This window comes from Salmo trutta, chromosome 30 (assembly GCF_901001165.1).
Source record: "Salmo trutta chromosome 30, fSalTru1.1, whole genome shotgun sequence".
Taxonomy (NCBI): Eukaryota; Metazoa; Chordata; class Actinopteri; order Salmoniformes; family Salmonidae; genus Salmo; species Salmo trutta.
The window spans coordinates 5,037,479-5,058,582 of record NC_042986.1 but is presented as its reverse complement, the minus strand read 5'-3'; the positions used below and the strand labels follow the sequence as shown (position 1 = coordinate 5,058,582).

Here is a 21,104-nt window from a genome sequence, read left to right as displayed (position 1 = left end):
GTCAATGTGGATAGGGGGATGCTCCCTCTTCTGTTTCCTGAATTCCACGATCATCTCCTTTGTTTTGTTGACTTTGAGTGTGAGGTTATTTTCCTGACACCAACCTCAGAGGGCCCTCACCTCCTCCCTGTAGGCCGTCTCATCGTTGTTGGTAATCAAGTCTACCACTGTAGTGTCGTCTGCAAACTTGATGATTGAGTTGGAGGCGTGCATGGCCACGCAGTCATGGGTGAACAGGGAATACAGGAGAGGGCTGAGAACGCACCCTTGTGGGGGCCCAGTGTTGAGGATCAGCGGGGTGGAGATGTTGTTTCCTACACTCACCCCCTGGGGGCGGCCCGTCAGAAAGTCCAGGACCCAGTTGCACAGGGCGGGGTCGAGACCCAGGGTCTCAAGCTTAGTGATGAATTTGGAGAGTACTATGGTGTTAAATGCTGAGCTGTAGTTGATGAACAGCATTCTTACATAGCTATTCCTCTTGTCCAGATAGGTTAGGGCAGTGTGCAGTGTGATTACGATTGTGTCGTCTGTGGACCTATTGGGGCAGTAAGCAAATTGGAGTGGATCTAGGGTGTCAGGTAGGGTGGAGGTGATATGATCCTTGACTAGTCTCTCAAAGCACTTCATGATGACGGATGTGAGTGCTACGGGGCGATAGTCATTTAGCTCAGTTACTTTAGCTTTCTTGGGAACAGGAACAATGGTGGCCCTCTTAGAGCATGTGGGAACAGCAGACTGGGATAGGGATTGAATGAATATGTCTGTAAACACACCAGCCAGCTGGTCTGCGCATGCTCTGAGGATGTGGCTAGGGATGCTGTCTGGGCCTGCAGCCTTGCGAGGGTTAACACGTTTAAATGTTTTACTCACGTTAGCTGCGGTGAAGGAGAGCCCGCAGGTTTTGGTAGCGGGCCGTATCAGTGGCACTGTATTGTCCTCAAAGCGTGCAAAGAATTTGTTAAGTTTGCCTGGGAGCAAGGCATCGGTGTCCGTGACGGGGCTGGTTTTCTTTTTGTTGTCCGTGATTGACTGTAGACCCTGCCACATACCTCTCGTGTCTGAGCCGTTGAATGCGACTCTACTTTGTCTCTATACTGACGCTTAGCTTGTTTGATTGCCTTGCGGAGGGAATAGCTACACTGTTTGTATTCGGTCATGTTTCCGGTCGACTTGCCATGATTAAAAGCAGTGGTTCGCGCTTTCAGTTTTGCATGAATGCTGCCATCAATCCACGGTTTCTGGTTGGGGAAGGTTTTAATAGTCACCTTGGGTACAACATCACCGATGCACTTGCTAATAAACTCGCTCACCGAATCAGCGTATAGATCAATGTTGTTGTCTGAGGCTATCTGGAACATATCCCAGTCCACTTGATCGAAGCAATCTGGAAGCGTGGAATCAGATTGGTCGGACCAGCGTTGAACAGACCTGAGCACGGACGTTTCCTGTTTTAGTTTCTATCTATAGGCTGGGAGCACAAAATGTTGATTTGAACATTTGATTTGATCTGAGGGAAAACCTTTCAAGCTTTGGAATGAAGATGCAGGGCTCTTTTCATTTTGTGTGTTGTGTGTGTGTGTGTGTGTGTGTGTGTGTGTGTGTGTGTGTGTGTGTGTGTGTTTGTGCACCCGCGGGCTACATGTGTACATACAGGTTGAAGGGAGGTGCAATTACTTCATTATCTTAAGATAACTTTTTGTGGACCCTCCCCAGGTTGCTCTGACCGTTACAATGGGGCAGCACATTTTTATTTATTATTTAAGCAGGGAGTCATGCTGAGACCACAGTCTACGTTGCAGATGAGCCCTGCATGAACACATCAATAAACAACAATTGCATATATACTGTACACACATCAATTACACAATACATGAAAAGCAAACACAAGACACAAAAAGCAAAACACAATCATATGAAACAAACCTACTTTTAGCTGCCCCCCTCTTGCCATTGTATAGACATTTTTTTAGAGTTCATTTCCTGCAATTCTACACATTTTGCCATAGGGAGTAGAGAAAATGCTGCTGTTTTAAAGCCACATTTTCTGCAATTCTATACATTTTGCCATTGACCAGAGAAAAGATTTTGACTGAAATAACAAGAGAAAAACTGCTGATGCTCAACCAAATGTAGAAATCTTACCTTGACATAGACGCTATCGCCATGGTCAATAACCGGAATAAAGGTTGACTGAATTATTTGTTTTCTGCTATTTAATGAAAGACAGGACCAGTTCCTATAGAAGAAGCCAATTTTAATTCTTCATGTCTTAACTAACTCATCAACATGCTTTTTGAAAGATAGCTTTTTGTCAACCCAGATGCCCAGACACGATCAATGATGGCACCATCCATATAACATCAGATACATTTTTAGGTGATTTGGAAAATAACATATCATTTGTTTTACCTTGCTGAAGTACCAATTTAGGTTCAACAAAGGCTTTCTGCAGGGCAGTAAAGCAGATTGAAGTTCTGGATACAGGTGAATGTTAAACGTTTTTTTTTTTACAGATAAACCAATATTGTTAATGTAAATAGTGAAAAGAACCAGACCAAAAATCGATCCCTGTTATGTCTAGAAAACCTAATTTAACACCATCAGTAAATACACACTGTGTTCTCTCCTTTAAATAATTTTCAAACCAGCTACACGCAGCCTGGTCCAGGCCATTTGATGAAAGCCTCTGAATAAGTAATGAATGGAGCATTACCGCCTGAATGGGGTCTTTCAGTGGTCAGGTCTAAGTGGGGCCAATTTCAGAGCAGAAAGCATCCGTCTGATAGGATAAAAGATCTCAGGCAGGGAAATGGCCCTACGGCAATGAAGCATGAGTGCCTGGCTATGAGGCCCAGTTCTCTCTCTCTCCCTCTCTCTGTCTCTCTCTCTCTTTCTCTCTTGGTTGCTCTCTCTTTCTCACATACACACACTGTCGCTCTCTCTTGGTTGCTCTTTTCCTCTCTCTGACTCTCTGTCGCTGTAGGTCTCTTCTTGTCTCTTTCTCTCTCTATCTTTCTCTTGGTCTCTCCCTCCCTCTCTGTGCCGCATTGGTGTTATTTGCATGAAAAGTGGCAGAGATAATGATGTCTGCTATTTGTTAGGGTAAATTGTTTTTAAATGAGGTAATCAGCAGATTGTTTGGACTGGGCGCGGGGACTGGGTCCCCTGAGAGACTCTCTCTCTCTCTCTCTCTCTCTCTCCTTCTCTCTCTCTCTCTTTCTTTCTGTAAATTGTGCTCATGGAGTTGGCACTACAGCTCAACAGAGGACAAAGTGCACCACTTTCATTTTGTGCCCTCGGGTTAACCAAGTTTCAAATACTAGATGGTCCATTTGAAAATGAGATTGCAGGTTATTTTCAAAAGTAGAACTGCTTGCCTATCACTGCCACTCTTGCCATTTCACTGTCAACATGTTCTCAAACTGCGCACTGTCTGTTGGACTCCAAGAGATGGAGAAATAGAGAGATGGAGAAACATTCAGCAGAGAGAGAGAGAGAGAGAGATGGAGGGACACGGGGTTAAAGAGCGAGAGAGAGAGCGTGTTATGTGTGAGTGTGTATGTGTGAGCTCTCCGTGGCGTGGCTAGCAGAAGTAGCTGGCAGGACTCTCTACGTACTTGATGTTGTTATGATAAACGGCTTAAGAGCATCTTGAGAAATGAGGTCTGTGAGGTTCAGAGGTCAATCAATGGGCTCTCTGAATGGCTGGGGTCTAAGAGGAAGGAAGCCCCCTCCCTATCTGTGCAGAGACTGGGCAGGCGCCAAATGACTGATAATGAACTGGTCTCTATAAATGGAGGCCCTGTTTTCCCCAGGGCACTATTACAACCCGACATTGTCCAGGACCATTCCACCATCCCTCCCTACCACCCTATTCCCTCCCTCCATGATATATATGTATATATCATTATGCTGTGTGTGTATAGCCGAATCAGCACATTTGAGTGTGTGTGTATGTGTGTGTCCGTTACGAAGGCCTGTTTTGATTGCCAAACGAGGAGGAATAAATCAGGTGGGAAGGACGTGATGTCATCATTGGTTGACTGGGTGGAGTAGGCCTCTGTCAGCGGTATAGAGGGATGGAGGAGAGAGGAGGAATGGCTTACCTGTAGGGCTGCTCCCCTGTGTGTGTCCGTAAGTGCCTGGTAAGATTAGCTGACCTGGGGAAGATCTTCCCACAGTACCTAGAGAGAGAGAGAGAGAGAGAGAGAGATGGGGGAGCGGGAAAAGTGAGAGAGAGATGGGGGAGCGGGATAAGTGAGAGAGAGAGAGATGGGGGAGGAGGAAAGGGGGAAAGAGAGAGATGGGGGAGCGAGGAAAGTGAGAGAGGGAGAGAGAGCATGGCGTCAATATCTTATGTTGATCCCATATATCTTTTTTTTAAGTAGACAAACAAAAATCGCTGGTGGGTGCCTACCTGCAGGTGTAGCGCTCCTTGCCTTTGCGGAGGATGGCGTCGGAGAGGGAGTGCGGCGGCGAGCGGAAGTTGAAGAGTGGGTGGGCCGAGTGCTGCAGCAAGTTGGGCGGGGCATCCAGTTTGAGGGCGCCAAAGCTCTCCAGCTTCTCTGTCATGCTCTCCATGGCTGACATCTGAGGTAAAGAAGGTGTACCATGGTAAAGATACTGTAGCTGTAGATAGGGGAAAATGTACAATCATGTTTTAGTAACGAACTTAACTGTTTCTCAACAAATCAAATTGTACTTGTCACATGCGCAAATCCAACAGGTGTAGACCTTACCGTGAAATGCTTACTTACCTTAACCAACAATGCAGTTCAAGAAATAGAGTGAAGAAAATATTTACTAAATAATCTAAAGTAAAAATGTAAATAAAAAGTAACAATGAAATAATAATAATGAGGCTATATAGAGGGGGTACCAAATCTACGTGCGGGGGTACAAGTTAGTCGAGGTAATTTGTACATGTAGGTAGGGGTGAAGTGACTATACATAGATAATAAACAGCTAGAATCAGCAGAGTACAAAACAAATGGAGGGGGGGGTTGTCAATGTAAATAGTCCGGTGGACATTTGATACATTTTTCAGAAGTCTTATGGCTTGGAGGTAGAAGCTGTTAAGGAGCCTTTGGACCTAGACTTAGTGCTCCGGTATCGCTTGCCGTGCGGTAGCAGAGAGAACAGTCTATGACTAGGGTGACTGGGGTCGGTGACCATTTTTAGGGCCTTCCTCTGTCACCGCCTAGTATATAGGTCCTGGAGGGCAGGAAGCTTGGCCCAGTGGTGTACTGGGCCGTATGCACTACCCTCTGTAGTGCCTTGCGGTCGGAGGCCGAGCAGTTGCCATACCAGGCGGTGATGCAACCGGTCAGGATACTCTCCATGGTGCAGCTGTATAACTTTTTGAGGATCTGGGGACCCATGCCGAATCTTTTCAGTCTCCTGAGGGGGAAAAGGTGTTGTCGTGCTGTCTTCATGACTGTCTTAGTGTGTTTGAACTTGAAACTCTCTAAACATTCCACTGCAGCCCAGTCGATGTTAATGGGGGCCTGTTCGGACCTCCTTTTCCTGTAGTCCACGATCATCTCCTTTGTCTTGCTCACATTGAGGGAGCGGTTGTTGTCCTGGCACCACATTACCACAGCACAGGAAAAGAATTCTATGAAATGTATGCATTCACTACTGTAAGTCGCTCTGGATAAGAGCGTCTGCTAAATGACTAAAATGTAAAAAAATTACCAGGTTTCTGACCTCCTCCTTATAGGCTGTCTCATCGTTGTCGGTGATCAGGCAAACCATTGTTGTCGTCAGCAAAAAAAATATATTTTTTGTACCCTTTTTTTTCTCCCCAATTTCATGGTATCCAATTGTTACAGTCTTGTCTCATTGCTGCAACTCCCGTACAGACTCAGGAGTGGCGAAGATCATGTTGTGCATCCTCCAAAACACAACCCAACCAAGCCACACTGCTTCTTGACACAATGCCCACTTACCCGGAAGCCAGCCAGAGGAAACACCGTACACCTGGTGACTGTGTCCGGCCCGCCACAAGAGTCGCTAGTACGCAATGGGACATGGACATACCTGCAGGCCAACCCCTCCCCTAACCCGTACTACGATGGGCAAATTATGCGCTGCTTCATGGGTCTCCCGGTCACGGCCGGCTGTGACAGTGCCTGGACTCGAACCAAGAATCTCTAGTGGCACAACAAGCACTGCGATGCAGTGCCTTAGACCACTGCGCCACTTGGGAGGCCCTTGTCATCAGCAGACTTAATGATGGTGTTGTGGTCATGTTTGGCCACGCAGTCGTGGGTGAACAGGGGGTACAGGAGGGGACTAAGTACACATCCTTAATGGGCCCCAGTGTTGAGGATCAGTGTGGCAGATGCGTTGTTGGCTACCCTTACCACCTGGGGGTGGCCCTTCAGGAAGTCCAGGATCCAGTTGCAAAGGGAGGTGTTTAGTCCCAGGGTCCTTAACTTAGTGATGAGCTTTGTTAATGAACAGCATTCTTACATTGGTGTTCATTTTGTCCAGGTGGGAAAGGGCAGTGTGGAGTGCAATTGCGATTGCATCATCTGTGGATCTGTTGGTGCGGTATGCGAATTGGAGTGGGTCTAGGGTTTCCGGGATGATGGTGTTGATGTGAGCCATGACCAGCCTTTCAAAGCACTTCATGGCTACCGATGTGAGTGCTACGGGTCTGTAGTCATTTAAGCAAGTTACCTACGCTTTCTTGGGCACAGGGACTATGGTGGTCTGCTTGAAACCTGTAGGTATTAAAGACTCGGTCAGGGAGAGGTTGAAAATGTCAGAGAAGACACTTGCCAGTTGGTCTGCGTATGCTCTGAGTAAACGTCCTGTTTAAATTAATGTTGACCTGTTTAAAGGTCTTGCACAGGCTGCACTCTTTTGTTCCAGTCGCACATTAGGCCTTGATAAGTTAATTGAATCACAAACTGTGTTGGCAAGGGGGATGAGTGCCTGGTAGCGGGGCCAGAGAGAGAAAAAGCGAGGGAAGTAGCGAGGGAGGGAAGAAGGGAAGAGTGCTGTTGAGAGGCACCATCCTGACCTATCGCACAGTTGCAGACACGTGAGGAGCCCCCTGGGATTTGCCAAAAACAGCTTACATCCTTCCTGGTTTGAGAATACAACAGGGGACAGATGTGCTGTCGTAATTTATTTATTTGCACTGAATCGCCGTTCGATGAATTTGTGAATGAGCGATCCCATCATTGTGTTGTGACAGCTGGGTGGACTTGAGGCTAGATGGTTGGGATAGCAGAGGGCCTCCTATAAATAGGCCCTCATATAAATAGTGCTTGGACATCTTCTGTCCCAGAACTAGTTGAAGGTTGCTTCAACAGGCCATTCATGGCTGTTTGTTTGCACAGTACTTCTTTAAGGTCTGCACTATGTCCTTGAGCATTTCTGTGTGCACGCTCCTCGCTGACAGTGTGTGAGTGCCTCGCTAAACTTCACCCTTATCCTAACACTAGCTCTTAACCCTAACCTTAACCATTACCCTAACCCTTATTCTAAACCTAACCCTAACAGTAACCTTAGCAAGCAGTTGCTTATTAACAGATAGTTTGTTGATGGTATGACCATCTGTAGAGCATCTACAGATGGACTATTTGGACTGTCCAAATACATATCATTCTTGTTATTGCCACTGAGAAGTTGTTTGGTACGTGGGAATGGTTGGAAGGGTTCGGTGACAAGCCAAGCAATGTGGTTTGATTATCAAAGGGGTGACGCGATAGCAGACTTTTTACCTTCTGTGCAGTAAGGTGGGAGGCGGTGGAATTCTGAGGAAGAAATTGTACGGAGCCCCTGAGAAATAACATTGGGGTTTCAGGACCGTTGGCCTCAAGCTTTGGGAGCGTTGTGGGAATGATGTGCAGGACAGGAGGGTTTCAGGAGTGGGTTTGTGGGAATTGTCATAGTGTAACTTGTTGGGACAAAACCAGATATTGATTCTAATAACATGCCCGAGAGTTCAACTTGGTCACCAGTTTTCTCAATCTGTCTCTACTCATCTATTCAAAGTCATAGATGAACACATCTATGATCAGTCAATCATCAACCAGTCAGTCAGTTACTGGGCTTGTCCGGAATATGTCTTTGCTACTACCTACTAAAACTACATACTGTGTAATAATTGTACTACATACCTTTTAGAAAGTACTGTTTAGTAAAAACGAATGCACTAAGCAACAAATATCAACATACTAGCATCCTAAGAATGCGTCATCTAATGTTGCATTGATTCCCACAATTCTTTCCAGTGCGTCCCCTTATCTCATTAACAGCTGATTATCAGCAATTAAACGTGTGAGTCTGGAAAGATGATTATCTTCCTCAAAAGTGTGCAGCAAATTTTACTAGATGAAAAACCGAAATTACTATAACATCCTGGCATTTTAAGCATACTCTAATTTTGAAATTTCACATACTATAAAATGTTATATTTTTTTATACCTAAAATGCCTATTTACATCGCAAGTATGGGTATTCGGACACGGCCCCTGTGTGTGTGTGTGTGTGTGTGTGTGTGCGTGTGTGCGTGTGTGCGTGTGTGCGTGTGTACCTGTGGATGGAAGAGAAGCGAATTGGCCCTCAGGAACTTCTCCTTCAAAGCTCCTACAGGGTCCAGTAACTTCCTCTTTTCCACCCTGCTAGACAGCAAGGACAAGGGTTACGTACGAAGGTCAGAGGTCAACTGGAAAATGTGCACTACTTCACACAATACATTCCCATATAATATCATTATAATATTGATAATGAAATGTGCCACTAATCATACACTTTTGATCCAAAGCAACTTACAGTTAAGGGCACAGTGAGTTCATATATCTTTAATATGTGTATGTGATCCCTGTGGGGATTGAACCTACAACCTTGACCAATGGCTACTATGCACTTGGTGGTGTTCTTGTGTGGACATTGGAACATAGCCCTTTTCTCTTACTTCATGATCGGAAAAGTTCAGTCAGAACACTGACATAGAGATTTGGAAATATTATACTAATATTGTATGTATAGTGGGGTCTGAAATTATTGACACCATTGATAAAAAAAAAAAAAAGACTATTTGCCCTCAGAACAGGCTCAATTTGTTGGGGCATGGACACTACAAGGTGTCGAAAGCATTCCACAGGGACGCTGGTCCATGTTGACTCCAATGCTTCCCACAGTTGTGTCAAGTTGGCTGGATGTCCTACTGCCATACCACCATACCCCATTCAAAGGCACTTCAATCTTTTGTCGTTCCCATTCACCCTCTGAATGCCACACATACACAATCCATGTCTCATTTGTCTCAAGGCTTAACCTGTCCCCTCCCCTTTCACTTGGATTCACCTGGTCAGTCTGTCATGGAAAGAGCGGGTGTTCTTACTTTTTTCTCCATACTCAGTGTATATTGTATCCTAAAAATATGGGAAATTACTTTATACTAATAGAATTGCTCAGAGAAAGGGATCTTGTTTAAAGGGGAATTGCACACACTAATTTGACCTAATTTTTTGGGGCATGCTGGGATCTGCACACGCTGATTTCGCCTAGTTTTTATTTGTTTTGCTTCTCAAGAAATTCCGATGGCTATGACAGAAGCCAAACGTGAGTTGGCTTGGGGGTGTGGTTTGATGTAGGTGTGTCTTGGGTGCGTCCTTGCCACCACCAAGACACACCCATCTGTCAGAACCTTGTCCGCAGCTGTTTCCCCCCACTCAATCACAACAAACAAACCTCAGGTTGAGTTCAATAACTACAGGCAGATGTATGGTGAGATGCCGGAGAAAGCTTTGCATAGGTCAGTAGCCTACAAGGTAATATAAGAAGAATGCAATTGATGAATTTATGTAGATATTCTAAACTAAGTGTTTTGATAATCTTCAAATGTAGTAACAGGTCGATGTAGAATAAACCCTTTACATCCAGTGTCAAACTCACTCCACAGGGGGCTGAGTGTCTGGGGGTTTTCGCTCTGAACCTTGGTACTTGATTGATGAATTAAGGTCACTAATTAGTAAAGAACTCCACTCACCTGGTTGTCTAGGTCTTAATTGAAAGGACAAAAATAAAACCTGCAGACACTAGGCCCTCCATGGAATGAGTTTGACATCCCTGCTTTACATAATACCATAAAAGCAGCGTTCTGCTAATATAACAATGTGCACCTTTCACCTTTCATTGTCATTCCCAGCCGATACAGATACTGTGCCTATGTGCATTCTGTCTGGTGGTAATGGGGCTACCTTGGCAAACATGTCAGGGTGGTCATACCTCCCTGTGCGGTGTCTCGTATACAACAGGAGTTCCCTGATCTGGGTGAGGAATACACAGGGTTTCTCCCTCCCCATATTTACTGATACCATTCAATTCAATAATATAAAAAGACAAGTAAAAGTTGTGTCTAGTAAAATTTTAATTTCGAGTGCCAGGTCCCTCTCCATTTAGAGACATCAGTATCAAGCCCGTCTGTCAGTCTGGACTTCATCACATCATCTTGCAAGTCTCCATGTGCTGCCTCCATACATGTTTCTGTGAACACATACATAGAGTCACTGTTCTATTACCAACGGCAGTTTGGATAGGTCATATCTGACACACAAACAGGTACTATGTTGAAGTTTGACAAACAAACTCTGAACCAACTATATTAATTTGAGGACAGTTCAAAAAGCATTAAACATGTATGGCAATTTAGCTAGCTAGCTTGTCGTTGCTAGCTAATTTGTCCTGGGATATAAACATTGGGTTGTTCTTTTACATGAAATGCACAAGGTCCTCTACTCCGACATTTAATCCACAGATAAAAGGGTAAACCGAGTATGTTTCTAGTCATCTCTCCTCCTTCAGGCTCCTTCTTCTTCTTTGGACTTTATTTGGCAGTTGGCAACCAACTTTAAGGTGCATTACCACCACCAACTGGACTGGAGTGTGAACCTCAGTTCATCTTTCAATCACCGATGTGGGTATATGCTCCTAAAAACCAATGAGGAGATGGGAGAGGCAGGACTTGTACTGCATCAAGCGTCACAAATAGAACTAAGTTCTATTTTAGCGCCTGGCCACGCAGACGCTCGCGACCAGTGTGGGTGCAATGATTGAATAACATGTATGTGTACATTTATTTTGCAATGATCGCGTATGCGACGCCAGTGGTGTGGTCAGCATGTTAGACATGGGTTAGCTACCACTATAGCTGCATCCATTATTTAGTCTTGCCCTAGACAATATAGAATGCACTTGTATGAGTTACGAACTAACTTGCAAATGCAACTTGTTGGCTAACGTTAGCTAGATAGCCTGCCTCACGACGCTAGCTTTAAAAAATGATAACGTTACATAACCAGCACTATCTAGACAATACACTCGTATGAGTTACGAGCTAACTAAATTGTAGCGGTAGCTAGCTAGTTAGCTACGCTAACGTTATCTAGTCTACTTCGCTAACTAACATTAGCTAGGCCGCCTCGCTAGCTAACAATAGCTAGCCTGCCTCACTTTATCAAGAGATGGCTACCTAGCTACATAATCAGTAATAACGTTATCTAACGTTGTAGCTAAATTATACAAGAGAGGCCATTATATTCCAGTATCTCTGGTTATACTCACCACCACCGGTCGTTGCACACCAAGCTAGCATTACTGGTGCAGACAGTTGGGGACAGACGAACTCCAAGCATCTATTCTGACTGCATACTAGGGTCCTTCGGCAGGGCATGCTAACCATAGAACTTTGGATGTGGAGGTATGGTCAATCCGTATAGGCCCCGTGATCCTTTGAACGCGTTGGGGGCGATGAAGCCCCATTCACTGACGGGAAGCAAAGTGGGCAAAGGGGCAATATGCACGTGGAGCTTGGCAAAAGGGTGCATGATTTGTTGACATAATTGTAATCCAAACCTAACCTTCATTTATTTGTTGTCACACACTGAGGTTTCAAACATAAATGTTCCTATTTACACTTTGTTGTCAATTTTGACACTGTAATAAATGGCACTGATCTTATTTCTAAAATATTTTATGAGTTTGAGAACACATTGGGAGGGATGTTAGACCATTCCTGCATACAGAATCCTTCCAGATCCTTGACATCCTTCATCTGTGTTTATGGACGGCCCTCTTCAATTCAAACCAACAGGTTTTCAATGAGACTGAGAGGGCCATTGCAAAATGTTGATTTTGTGGCCAATTAACCATTTCTTTGTCGATTTTGCTGTGTGCTTGGGGCTATTGTCTTGCTGGAACATTCACTTGTGGCCACGTTTCAGCCTCCTGGCAGAGGCAACCAGGTTTTTGTTTAAAATATCCTGGTACTGGGTAAAGTTCATGATGCCGTTGACCTTATCAAGGGCCCTAGGATGAGTGGAAGCAAAATAGCCCCATAACATCAAAGATCCCCCACCATATTTTACAGTAGGTATGGGGTTATTTTCTGCTCATGCATTCTCATTTCATTTCTACGCCAAACCCACCTCTGGTGTGTATGGTCAAAGAGCTCTATTTTTAAGTCATCCCAAAAAATGTCAATGGCTGGAGTTTGCTAAATGGCATTGGCACTTGGATTGCAACCTGTGCTTTGGGCAAATGACATGAAAATATGTCTCTGGCCACGCACACCAGTGGTGGGTTTAGCGTAAATAAAAATGTATGAGCAAAAAACAACCCCATACCTACTTGTAAAATATAGTTGTGCATCTTTGATGTTATGGGGCTATTTTGCTTTCACTGGTCCTGAGGCCCACATGAACTTCACCCAATATCAGGACATTTTTGCCAAAAACCTGGTTGCCTCTGAAACTTGGCCACAAGTGGATCTTCCAGCAAGACAATAACCTCAAGCACACATCAGAATAATCAAATATGTCGTTAATTGGCCACAAAATCCACATTTTGCAGTGGCCATCGCAGTCTCCTGTGGTTTGAATTGAAGAGGGCAGTACATAAGTGCTGACGAAGGATATCAAGGGCCTGGAAGGATTATGTATGGAGGAATGGTCTAACATCCCTCCCAATGTGTTCTCTAATCTCATAAAACATTTTAGAAAAAGGCGCAGTGCCGTTATCCTCGCAAGGTGAGGTATTGAAATGTATTGAAAACAGGAGTGTCAATAATTTTGACCCCTACCTTTTTGAGAATTTTCGTTTGCACAAAATCTCTTTCTCCGAGAAAATGTATTAGTATAAATAATATAATTTCCTCCTTTTTTAGCATACAATACCTACTGAACAAAAATATAAATGCAACATCCCACAATTTCAATGATTTTACTGAGTTTCAGTTAATATAAGGAAATCAGTCAATTGAAATAAATTCCTTAAGCTAATGGATTAATCTATGAATTTCACATGACTGGGCAGGGGCGCAACCATGGGTGGACCTGTTAGGGCATAGGCCCACTCACTTGAGAAACAGGCCCACGGACTGGGAAGCCAGACCAGCCAATCAGAATTTGTTTTTCCCCACAAAAGGGCTTTATTACAGACAGAAATACTCCTCAGTAAGCCCAACTACCCCCTTTTTCTCCCCAATTTAGTGATTACGATCTTGTCTCATTGCTGCAACTCCCCAATGAGCTCAGAAGAGGCGAAGGTCGAGTCATGCGTCCTCCGAAACATGACCCGCCAAGCCGCGCTTCTTAACACCTGCCTGCTTAACCCGGAAGCCAGCTGCACCAATGTGTCGCAGGAAACACTGCTCAACTGATGACCGAGGTCAGCCTGCAAGTGCCCGGCTCACCACAAGGAGTCGCTAGAGCGCAATGAGCCAAGTAAAGCCCCACCGGCACAGAATTTGTGAGAATTAAGCTTTTTGTGCGTATGGAACGTTTCTGGGATGTTTTATTTAAGCTCATGAAACATGGGACCAACACTTTACATGTTGCGTTCATATTTTTGTTCAATTTATCTCAGTATTTGCATTATTCATTTTATACAGTCATTTTTGCTCATCTTTATTGAGTTTGTCAATAGTTTCGGACCCTGCTGTATATTGTGTATATATAGCCTGCATATTGAATATAGGTTCTAACATGAGTTTCAACTTCAGTTGCTTATGATACATACAGTGTCTGGTGAGGACTCTGGTCTCCGTGGGGCTGAAATACCTGTATATTGGGTCCATGAAGAAGGGCGAGGACTTGGTGTAATGCAGGGAGGGCTGCTGCTGGGGCGGCTGGGCCAGGGGCTGCTGGTGCTGTGACAGCAGGGGCTGGTGGAGGGGGTGGCCCTGGGGGTGCTGGGTGTGTTGGTGCGGGTGGCTGCCGGGGTGCTCCTTCTTGCGGTGGTTCTTGCGGCTGGACGGCTGCTCAGGGGCCACTACCCCGTTGTGCACATCCCGTCTGTGGCTGCCGATGCTGAGGTCCAGTGGCTGCTCCTCATCCCCCGGGAGAATGAGGGGGGTGTTGCTGCTACCGCTGGGTGAGGTCAACTTGGTGGGGGCCGGGAGTTTCGGCTTGGCCTTCTTTGGCTTGGTGGTGAGGTCGAAGGGCGATGGCTCTCCAGTGCGAGAGACAGCCATTTTGTGGGGTGGCGGATGTTGCGCACGAGGCGACTTGGGCTCAGCCTTGAAGAACATGCTGGGGTTGAGGGCACTGGCCCGCTCAGTGAAGGGATAGAGGGAGTGAGGGAAGTTGGGTAGGAACTGGAAAGGGAACATGGAATGGCAGGGCAGCGAGCCCATATTCTTCTCTTGCTGGCCCATGAGCGCAGGGCCAAAGTACTTCTCGGCGATGGAAGCGATGGCCTTGATGGAGTCGGTGGCAGCGGTGGCCCCTGCGGGGGGCAGTGCCTGCTCGTCCGGATGCGGAAAGAAGGAGTGCTGGGAGGCGACCGAGAGGAAGGAGGGCTGCTCGCAAGCCAGGTTGCCCGAGCTGGACACCGCCGACACTGAGCCGCTGCTCACGTTGTCCGGCCGCCCATCCTGACCCACCCTATCTGTCTCCACCACCCCTCTAACGCCTGCCTTCTTCCTTCTCTTTGTGCCGCTGATCCGCTCCCGTTGTTCCCACTCACTCCCAGCGCCGCTGTCTAACTCTGAACACGAGGCGGTGCCGGTGGTGGTGTTCAGGTCGGTGCCGCTGGTGGTGTTGACTTCCTCCAGGTCGCTGCCGTCCGACACCTCCGACATCTTGGCTTTGGCCTTGACTTCTCTGTACGCCAGCTCCAGCCTCTCATTGTCCTCCCTCTCCTGACTGCTGAGGAGACTATCAGAGCTGATCAGAGACAGTGGAGTCCCATCCAGGGGGCTGTGAGGCAGCTTGCCCTCCTGGTTCCCACCGTTGTTACTGTTCTTGCCCAGGGGGCTCTTCAGAAATGGGCTGGGGGGCAGTAATGGCGGTCGGGGGAAGAGCGAGGGGACGAAGAGACCCGGGAAGCCATGGGAGAGCGAGGGGAAGCCATGCGGCCCGGGTGAGAAGGTTAGGCTGGCGTGAAGATGGGGCCGGGAGGTGAAGTAGTCAGGGAAGGCCAGACCTGAGTGGTTGAGTCCCGGTTGGTGGTGGTGGGGATGGGACCTGGACTTGGCCAGGATGGGGCTGCTCATGGGGATGCCGGGAGCAAACAGGCCCCCGGCAGGGCCATAATGGTTCTTGCCCTCACAAAAGCGCCGGTGCTTGTTGAGGGAGGAAGTAGTGCTGAACATCTGGCCACAGTCTTTGCACTTGATCTGGGTGCGGCAGTCGGCGTGCATACGCTTGTGGCGGCACAGGTTGGAGAACTGCGTGTAGGACTTGTGGCACACCTCGCCTGGGGAGACACACAGCCCACACGGGCCTGGTTAAGCCCATTTAAACACTGTCACTAACTCAGAGTACCAAGTCAACAGTTAACACAGATACAACACTAGGCTACTTAGAAATAATATACACTGTGTACAAAACTTTAAGATCACCTTCCTAATATTGAGTTGCACCCACCTGTGTGCTTAGTGAGCAAAGAGAGCATAGTTGTCTTGAAAGAGTACAACTTGTCCCGACACTTCCAGACAAAGCATGCAGAGAAATATAGGAATATGTCTTCTGAGCAGAGGGCAAGTGCATCGAAAGAGTTGCTTTCTCAGTTGCAAAAGCAGCAAGGACTTTTCACAAAACTGCATTCAGCAAACATCAGAATTGCGAGAACTAGCTATGTACTGTCCAACAAAATTGCTAAACATAGCAAGCCATTCGCTGAGGGTGAATTCATTAAAGAATGTTAAATTGACTCTGCAGCAATACTTTGTCCCGACAAGAAAGAGCTGTTTGAAAATGTTTTCCTGTCAAGACGAACAGTGACACGGCATGTTGAGGACATCACAGAGAATATGGAACAACAGTTGAAAGACAAGGTAAAGGATTTCACCTTGGCCCTGGATGAGAGCAGTGATGCTCGTGACACGGCGCAGTTTTTGATATTCTTACGAGGCATAACCCCAGGTTTTGAAATTACAGAGGAGCTTGCTTCAGTGCAGTCAATGAAGAGCACAACCACAAGGAACAATGAAGAGCACAACCACACACTTAATCAGTGTGTGGGACTGAGTTTTGAAAAGTTATCCAGTGTGACCACTGATGGGTGCCCAAACTTGAAAGGAAAAAACGTTGGCCTTTTGAAAAGGATAAAAGATCAAGTAGCTGAGCTGAACCCAGATCAGAAAATTATTTTCCTGCATTGCATTATTCATCAAATGATCCATGTTGTGGATACAGTGACTAAAGTGGTAAACTTCATAGGAGCAAAATCTTTAAACAACAGGCAGTTTGTCTCACTGTTGGGAGACAGAGTCGGGTCGTGCATATCTCCCCTACCACAAAAACGTGAGGTGGCTGAGTTTGGGGAAGGTGCTTAAAAGGGTGTGAGACCTGAAGTCGTAGACGGCTGAGTTTTTGCAAATGAAAGGAAAGTATGTGGATTTCCTTCAACTGCAAGATGAAGAATGGTTGGCTGATTTTGCCTTCACCGTGGACATCATGGCCCTCAAGAATGAACTGAATTCCAAACTACAAGGGAAGGGCCTTTTTTGCCCATCAGATGCACAGCCTTGTCAAAGCCTTCAAGGGAAAATTACTCCTATTACACTATTAGTCTGAGCTTATCGATCTTCAGTCTGATGCAGTGATTGGAGAACTATTCAAAACAATGTCACTGACGATGTTCTATGCTTCTCTCGATGAACAAAACTTTCCAAAGATAAGGAGTCATGCTCAGAAGATGTTTGTACTGTTTGGGTCAACCAATGTATGTGAACAGACATTTTCAGGGATGAAATATAACAAGTCAAGGCACAGATCATCTCTTACTGACTCTCACCTCTCAGCAATCCTGCGCATAGCGACGTCAGAAACTATACTTGACTTCACTGCTCTAGTCAATGCCCATCAGGGACTTCACTCCTCACACTGATTGAGTAGTTTAAATGTAATTTTGAGCTCTCCCTCTTTCTTGTGTTTTTGTGCATATCCGTTAACAAGAGTTCTGTCCTTGGTGCTGAATGCACAGAATACTTTTCCCTCTGTGTAGTTCATTGCATGTTTAATAATGAAAATACCTACCAAAAGGAGAACATGGATGTGGTTTATTTCTGTGCATGTTAAAACAGTAAAATAAGTAGCATATTTGGATGTGATTTGCAGTAGATATATCTGTCAACACAGTCATACACATGATGTATAATCCTGTAATATGATTCTGGCCCGCGATGGCAAAAATATATTCTAATGTGGCCCTCATTGGAAAGAATTGCCCAGGCCTGGTCTACGGCATGGAGATAGCAGGTGTTCTTATGTTCGCACGCTCACTATACATGTACATACATTGGGCCTTTTTCTCTAAAGGCTGTATCTATACAAATCACAAATCACTAATCACTATGACTGGCAACATACATATCTCCACAGTGGGAAACCTACTGTTAAGCTGGTAATTTTCACAATATATTCTATGAAGTGTTGCTTGAATACAGACTGTACATATACATGTATATAAGCATATACACACATATGTGCACATGGGTACAAACAGAAAAGCAAAGCAGAAAGTTAAGAGAGAGAAGACAAGGTAAGGTATCATGGCTTCCAGCATCCTTTAACGGGGAGCTGGAGCAGAAACTGTTGATCCACGACGGAAACCCATTTTACCCCCCTCAGAAGGAAACACACACACACACACACACACACACACACACACACACACACACACACACACACACACACACACACACACTCACTCACTCACACACACACTGGGCGAAAGAATTACAAAAATAAACACAAAGTAGCACCTTTTTTTTAATAAGTCCCACTAAAGATGCTCAACAAATCAGTAACATATCAGCTGCAGAGGGACCATAGACCGGGAAAGAGTGCACACTTCCTATCTTTGTCAATGCAAGTGCACCCTCTATCCAACTTAATGAGCTGGACTATCAAAATAAAGTGTTACCCATACAACAAAAAGAGGAGGAGAGGCACGGAGGGAGGAATGGAAGAGGATAACAAAAACAAGAAAAAAGGTGGGGAAAACACATAACAAAATGAAACACATAACAAAAAAAAGAAGGGATGGGGTCACGGAATTGCCTCTGACCTATGGGATTGTGTCTGCTACTGTCGCTGGCCCTGCCTGGGGTTGGAGAGAGATGGAGGGAGGAGGATGAGGAGTAGGCCTTTAGACACAGGGAGGTAGAACTAGATGTGGGTTGGCTAGGCCATGTCGACTTGGGTTGCAGAGACTCAGACTTACAGATGAAGGGCTTGACACTACTGTGAATGTGCTTGTGCTGCTTGAGGCCCGAGGAGGTGGCGAAGGTCTTGCCACACTCGGGGCAGGTGTGAGTGCGCGCCCCTATGTGCTGCGAGCGGATGTGGCGCTGCAGGTTGCTAGGGTCCGTGAACACCTGTGGGTAGGGCGGTGGCAGAAACATTTCCATTGACACACACACACAGATAAAAAACAGTTATGGTCAGCGATCGCAGTCATCCGATCACTGTGTGTTGACACTTTAAAAATATATATATTACTGAGTAAAAAAGCTTATAGTGCATCTATGCCAGCTTCCCATGAAGGCCTTTGTGATGGTGGTAACATTCACCAACAACTAACTTTATGGCCAGTAGTGCTGAGCGATTAACCAACATTTTATTGACCAAAGTCAGTTCAATTACTTGAATTCCATTAAGTTTGTTTTCTTGTCGATAGAGAAATCAAATTATTCACGAGAGAAATCAAGTCAAGAACTTTATGTGGGATGCTGGGCTGAAGGGAGGGAGTAGTTTCATTAAGCCAAATATTGAACCTAGTTCAGCGCAGAAACATGGTAATTAACTACAATGGCCATAATTCATTGCGCCTATTTTTTCTGGCTCAGACAAGAGGCGGGTCAGAGAGGAAGAGGTGAAGTGAGAGAATTCACTCTCGCCAAAAGCTGTGCAAAATAATATGTTTCTATGTGCTTATTTTGGACGTAGGCCTCCTCCCTGCCTTTGGGACAACGGCTCCTATTCTTAGGGCGAAGACATCAGCATCTCGCCATTATATACAGATCTCTGGACGCATACACTTTTACGCCATCAACAATAAATTAGATACACACAGACTGCATAGAACACATGAGAGAGGAATGTACACAACATAATGATGAGAGGGACAGAGACAGTTCGCGAAAGTATGCCTTATCTATACTGAACAGAAATATAAATGCAACATGTAAAGTGTTGGTCCCATGTTTCATGAGCTGAAATAAAAGATCCCAGAAATGTTCCATATGCACAAAAAGCTTATTTCTCTCAACTTTGTGCACACATTTGTTTACATCCCTGTTAATGAGCATTTGTCCTTTGCCAAGATAATCCATCCACCTGACAGGTGAGGCATTTCAACAAGCCACTCTAAAATGAGTAGTTTTGTCACAAAATACAATGTCACAGATGTCTCAAGTTTTTAGGAAGCATGCACTTGGTTGGCTGACTGCAAGAATGTCCACCAGAGCTGTTGCCAGAGAATTTAATGTGTATTTCTCTACCATAAGCCGCCTCCAACAACATTTTTGGGAATTTGGCAGTATGTTCAACCACAGACCACGTGTAACTATGCCAGCCCAGGACCTCCACATCTGGATTCTTCACCTTTTGTCACGCTCTGACCTATGAGCTGTATTTTCTCTGGTTAGTTAGGTCAGGGTGTGATATGGGTGGGCAGTCTATGTTTTTTGTTTCTATGTTTTGTTCTTGTTTTTCTATTTCTAGGTTGAGTTTTGGATGATCTCCAATTAGAGGCAGCTGGTTCGTGTTGTCTCTAATTGGAGATCATATTTAAGTTGGGGTTTGTCTATGGGGTTTTGTGGGTAGTTGTTTTCCGTTTTGTGAGTTCACCTGATGGAACTGTTGGCTGTCGTTTTGTTGTTTTTGTTTTAAATGTTATCATTAAAGTAAATATGAGCACTCTGCACGCCGCACCTTGGTCTCCTTTATACGACCCTCATTACAGAACTACCTACCATGATTGGAACAAGTGGCGTGCCCAGGCAGAAATGGACACCTGGTCACATGAGGAACAGATAGAAAGGAGAAACTGGACTTGGGGGCAAGTGATAGAGAGATATCGGAGCCTACCGGGGAAGAACGGGAGGCACAAGGGTAGTTTGGCTGGGCCAGGACTGAGACCTGAGCCAACTCCCCGTGCTTATTGTGGTGAGCATGTGCCTGCCTCCCGCGCTCTCTCTCCAGTGCGCCTCCGTAGCCCAGTACGTCCTGTGCCTGCTCATCGCGCTCTCCCTCCAGTGCGCCTCCATAATCCAGTACGTCCTGTGCCTGCTCCTCGCACTCTCCCTCCAGCTCGCCTCAATAGCCCAGTACGGCCGATGCCTGCTTTGAGCACTCGGTCCTCAGTGCGTCTTCCTAGTCCGGTGAGACCTGTTTCAGTTCCACGATCTAAGCCTCCAGTGATAAGCGATGGTCCGAAGCCTATAGAGATGATCCATGACACGAAGCCTCTAGTGATGATCCATGGCCCGGCGCCTGTAGGGATGTTCCATGGCATGAAGCCTCGAGAGGTAATCCATGGCCTGGAGCCTGTAGAAATAATCCTTGGCAAAAAGCCTGAAGGGATTATAAATGGTCTGGAGCCTGTAGGGATAAACCCTGGTACGAAGCCTG

At 45.8% G+C, this 21,104-nt stretch overlaps 1 protein-coding gene across 5 annotated transcripts in view; it reads right to left on the bottom strand.

The window, feature by feature from the left end:
• Positions 1-21,104, bottom strand: part of LOC115168976 (histone-lysine N-methyltransferase PRDM16) — a 384,212-nt gene that overhangs the window by 30,076 nt on the left and 333,032 nt on the right. For all 5 annotated transcript variants that reach the window (XM_029724556.1, XM_029724560.1, XM_029724561.1 and 2 more), the window contains 5 exons: positions 18,538-18,847; positions 14,082-15,720; positions 8,555-8,642; positions 4,418-4,629; positions 4,107-4,184 (listed from right to left, as the gene is read on the bottom strand). In XM_029724556.1, coding sequence (XP_029580416.1) covers positions 4,107-4,184; positions 4,418-4,629; positions 8,555-8,642; positions 14,082-15,720; positions 18,538-18,847 — 2,327 coding nt within the window. The remainder of the gene's footprint in view (positions 1-4,106; positions 4,185-4,417; positions 4,630-8,554; positions 8,643-14,081; positions 15,721-18,537; positions 18,848-21,104) is intronic.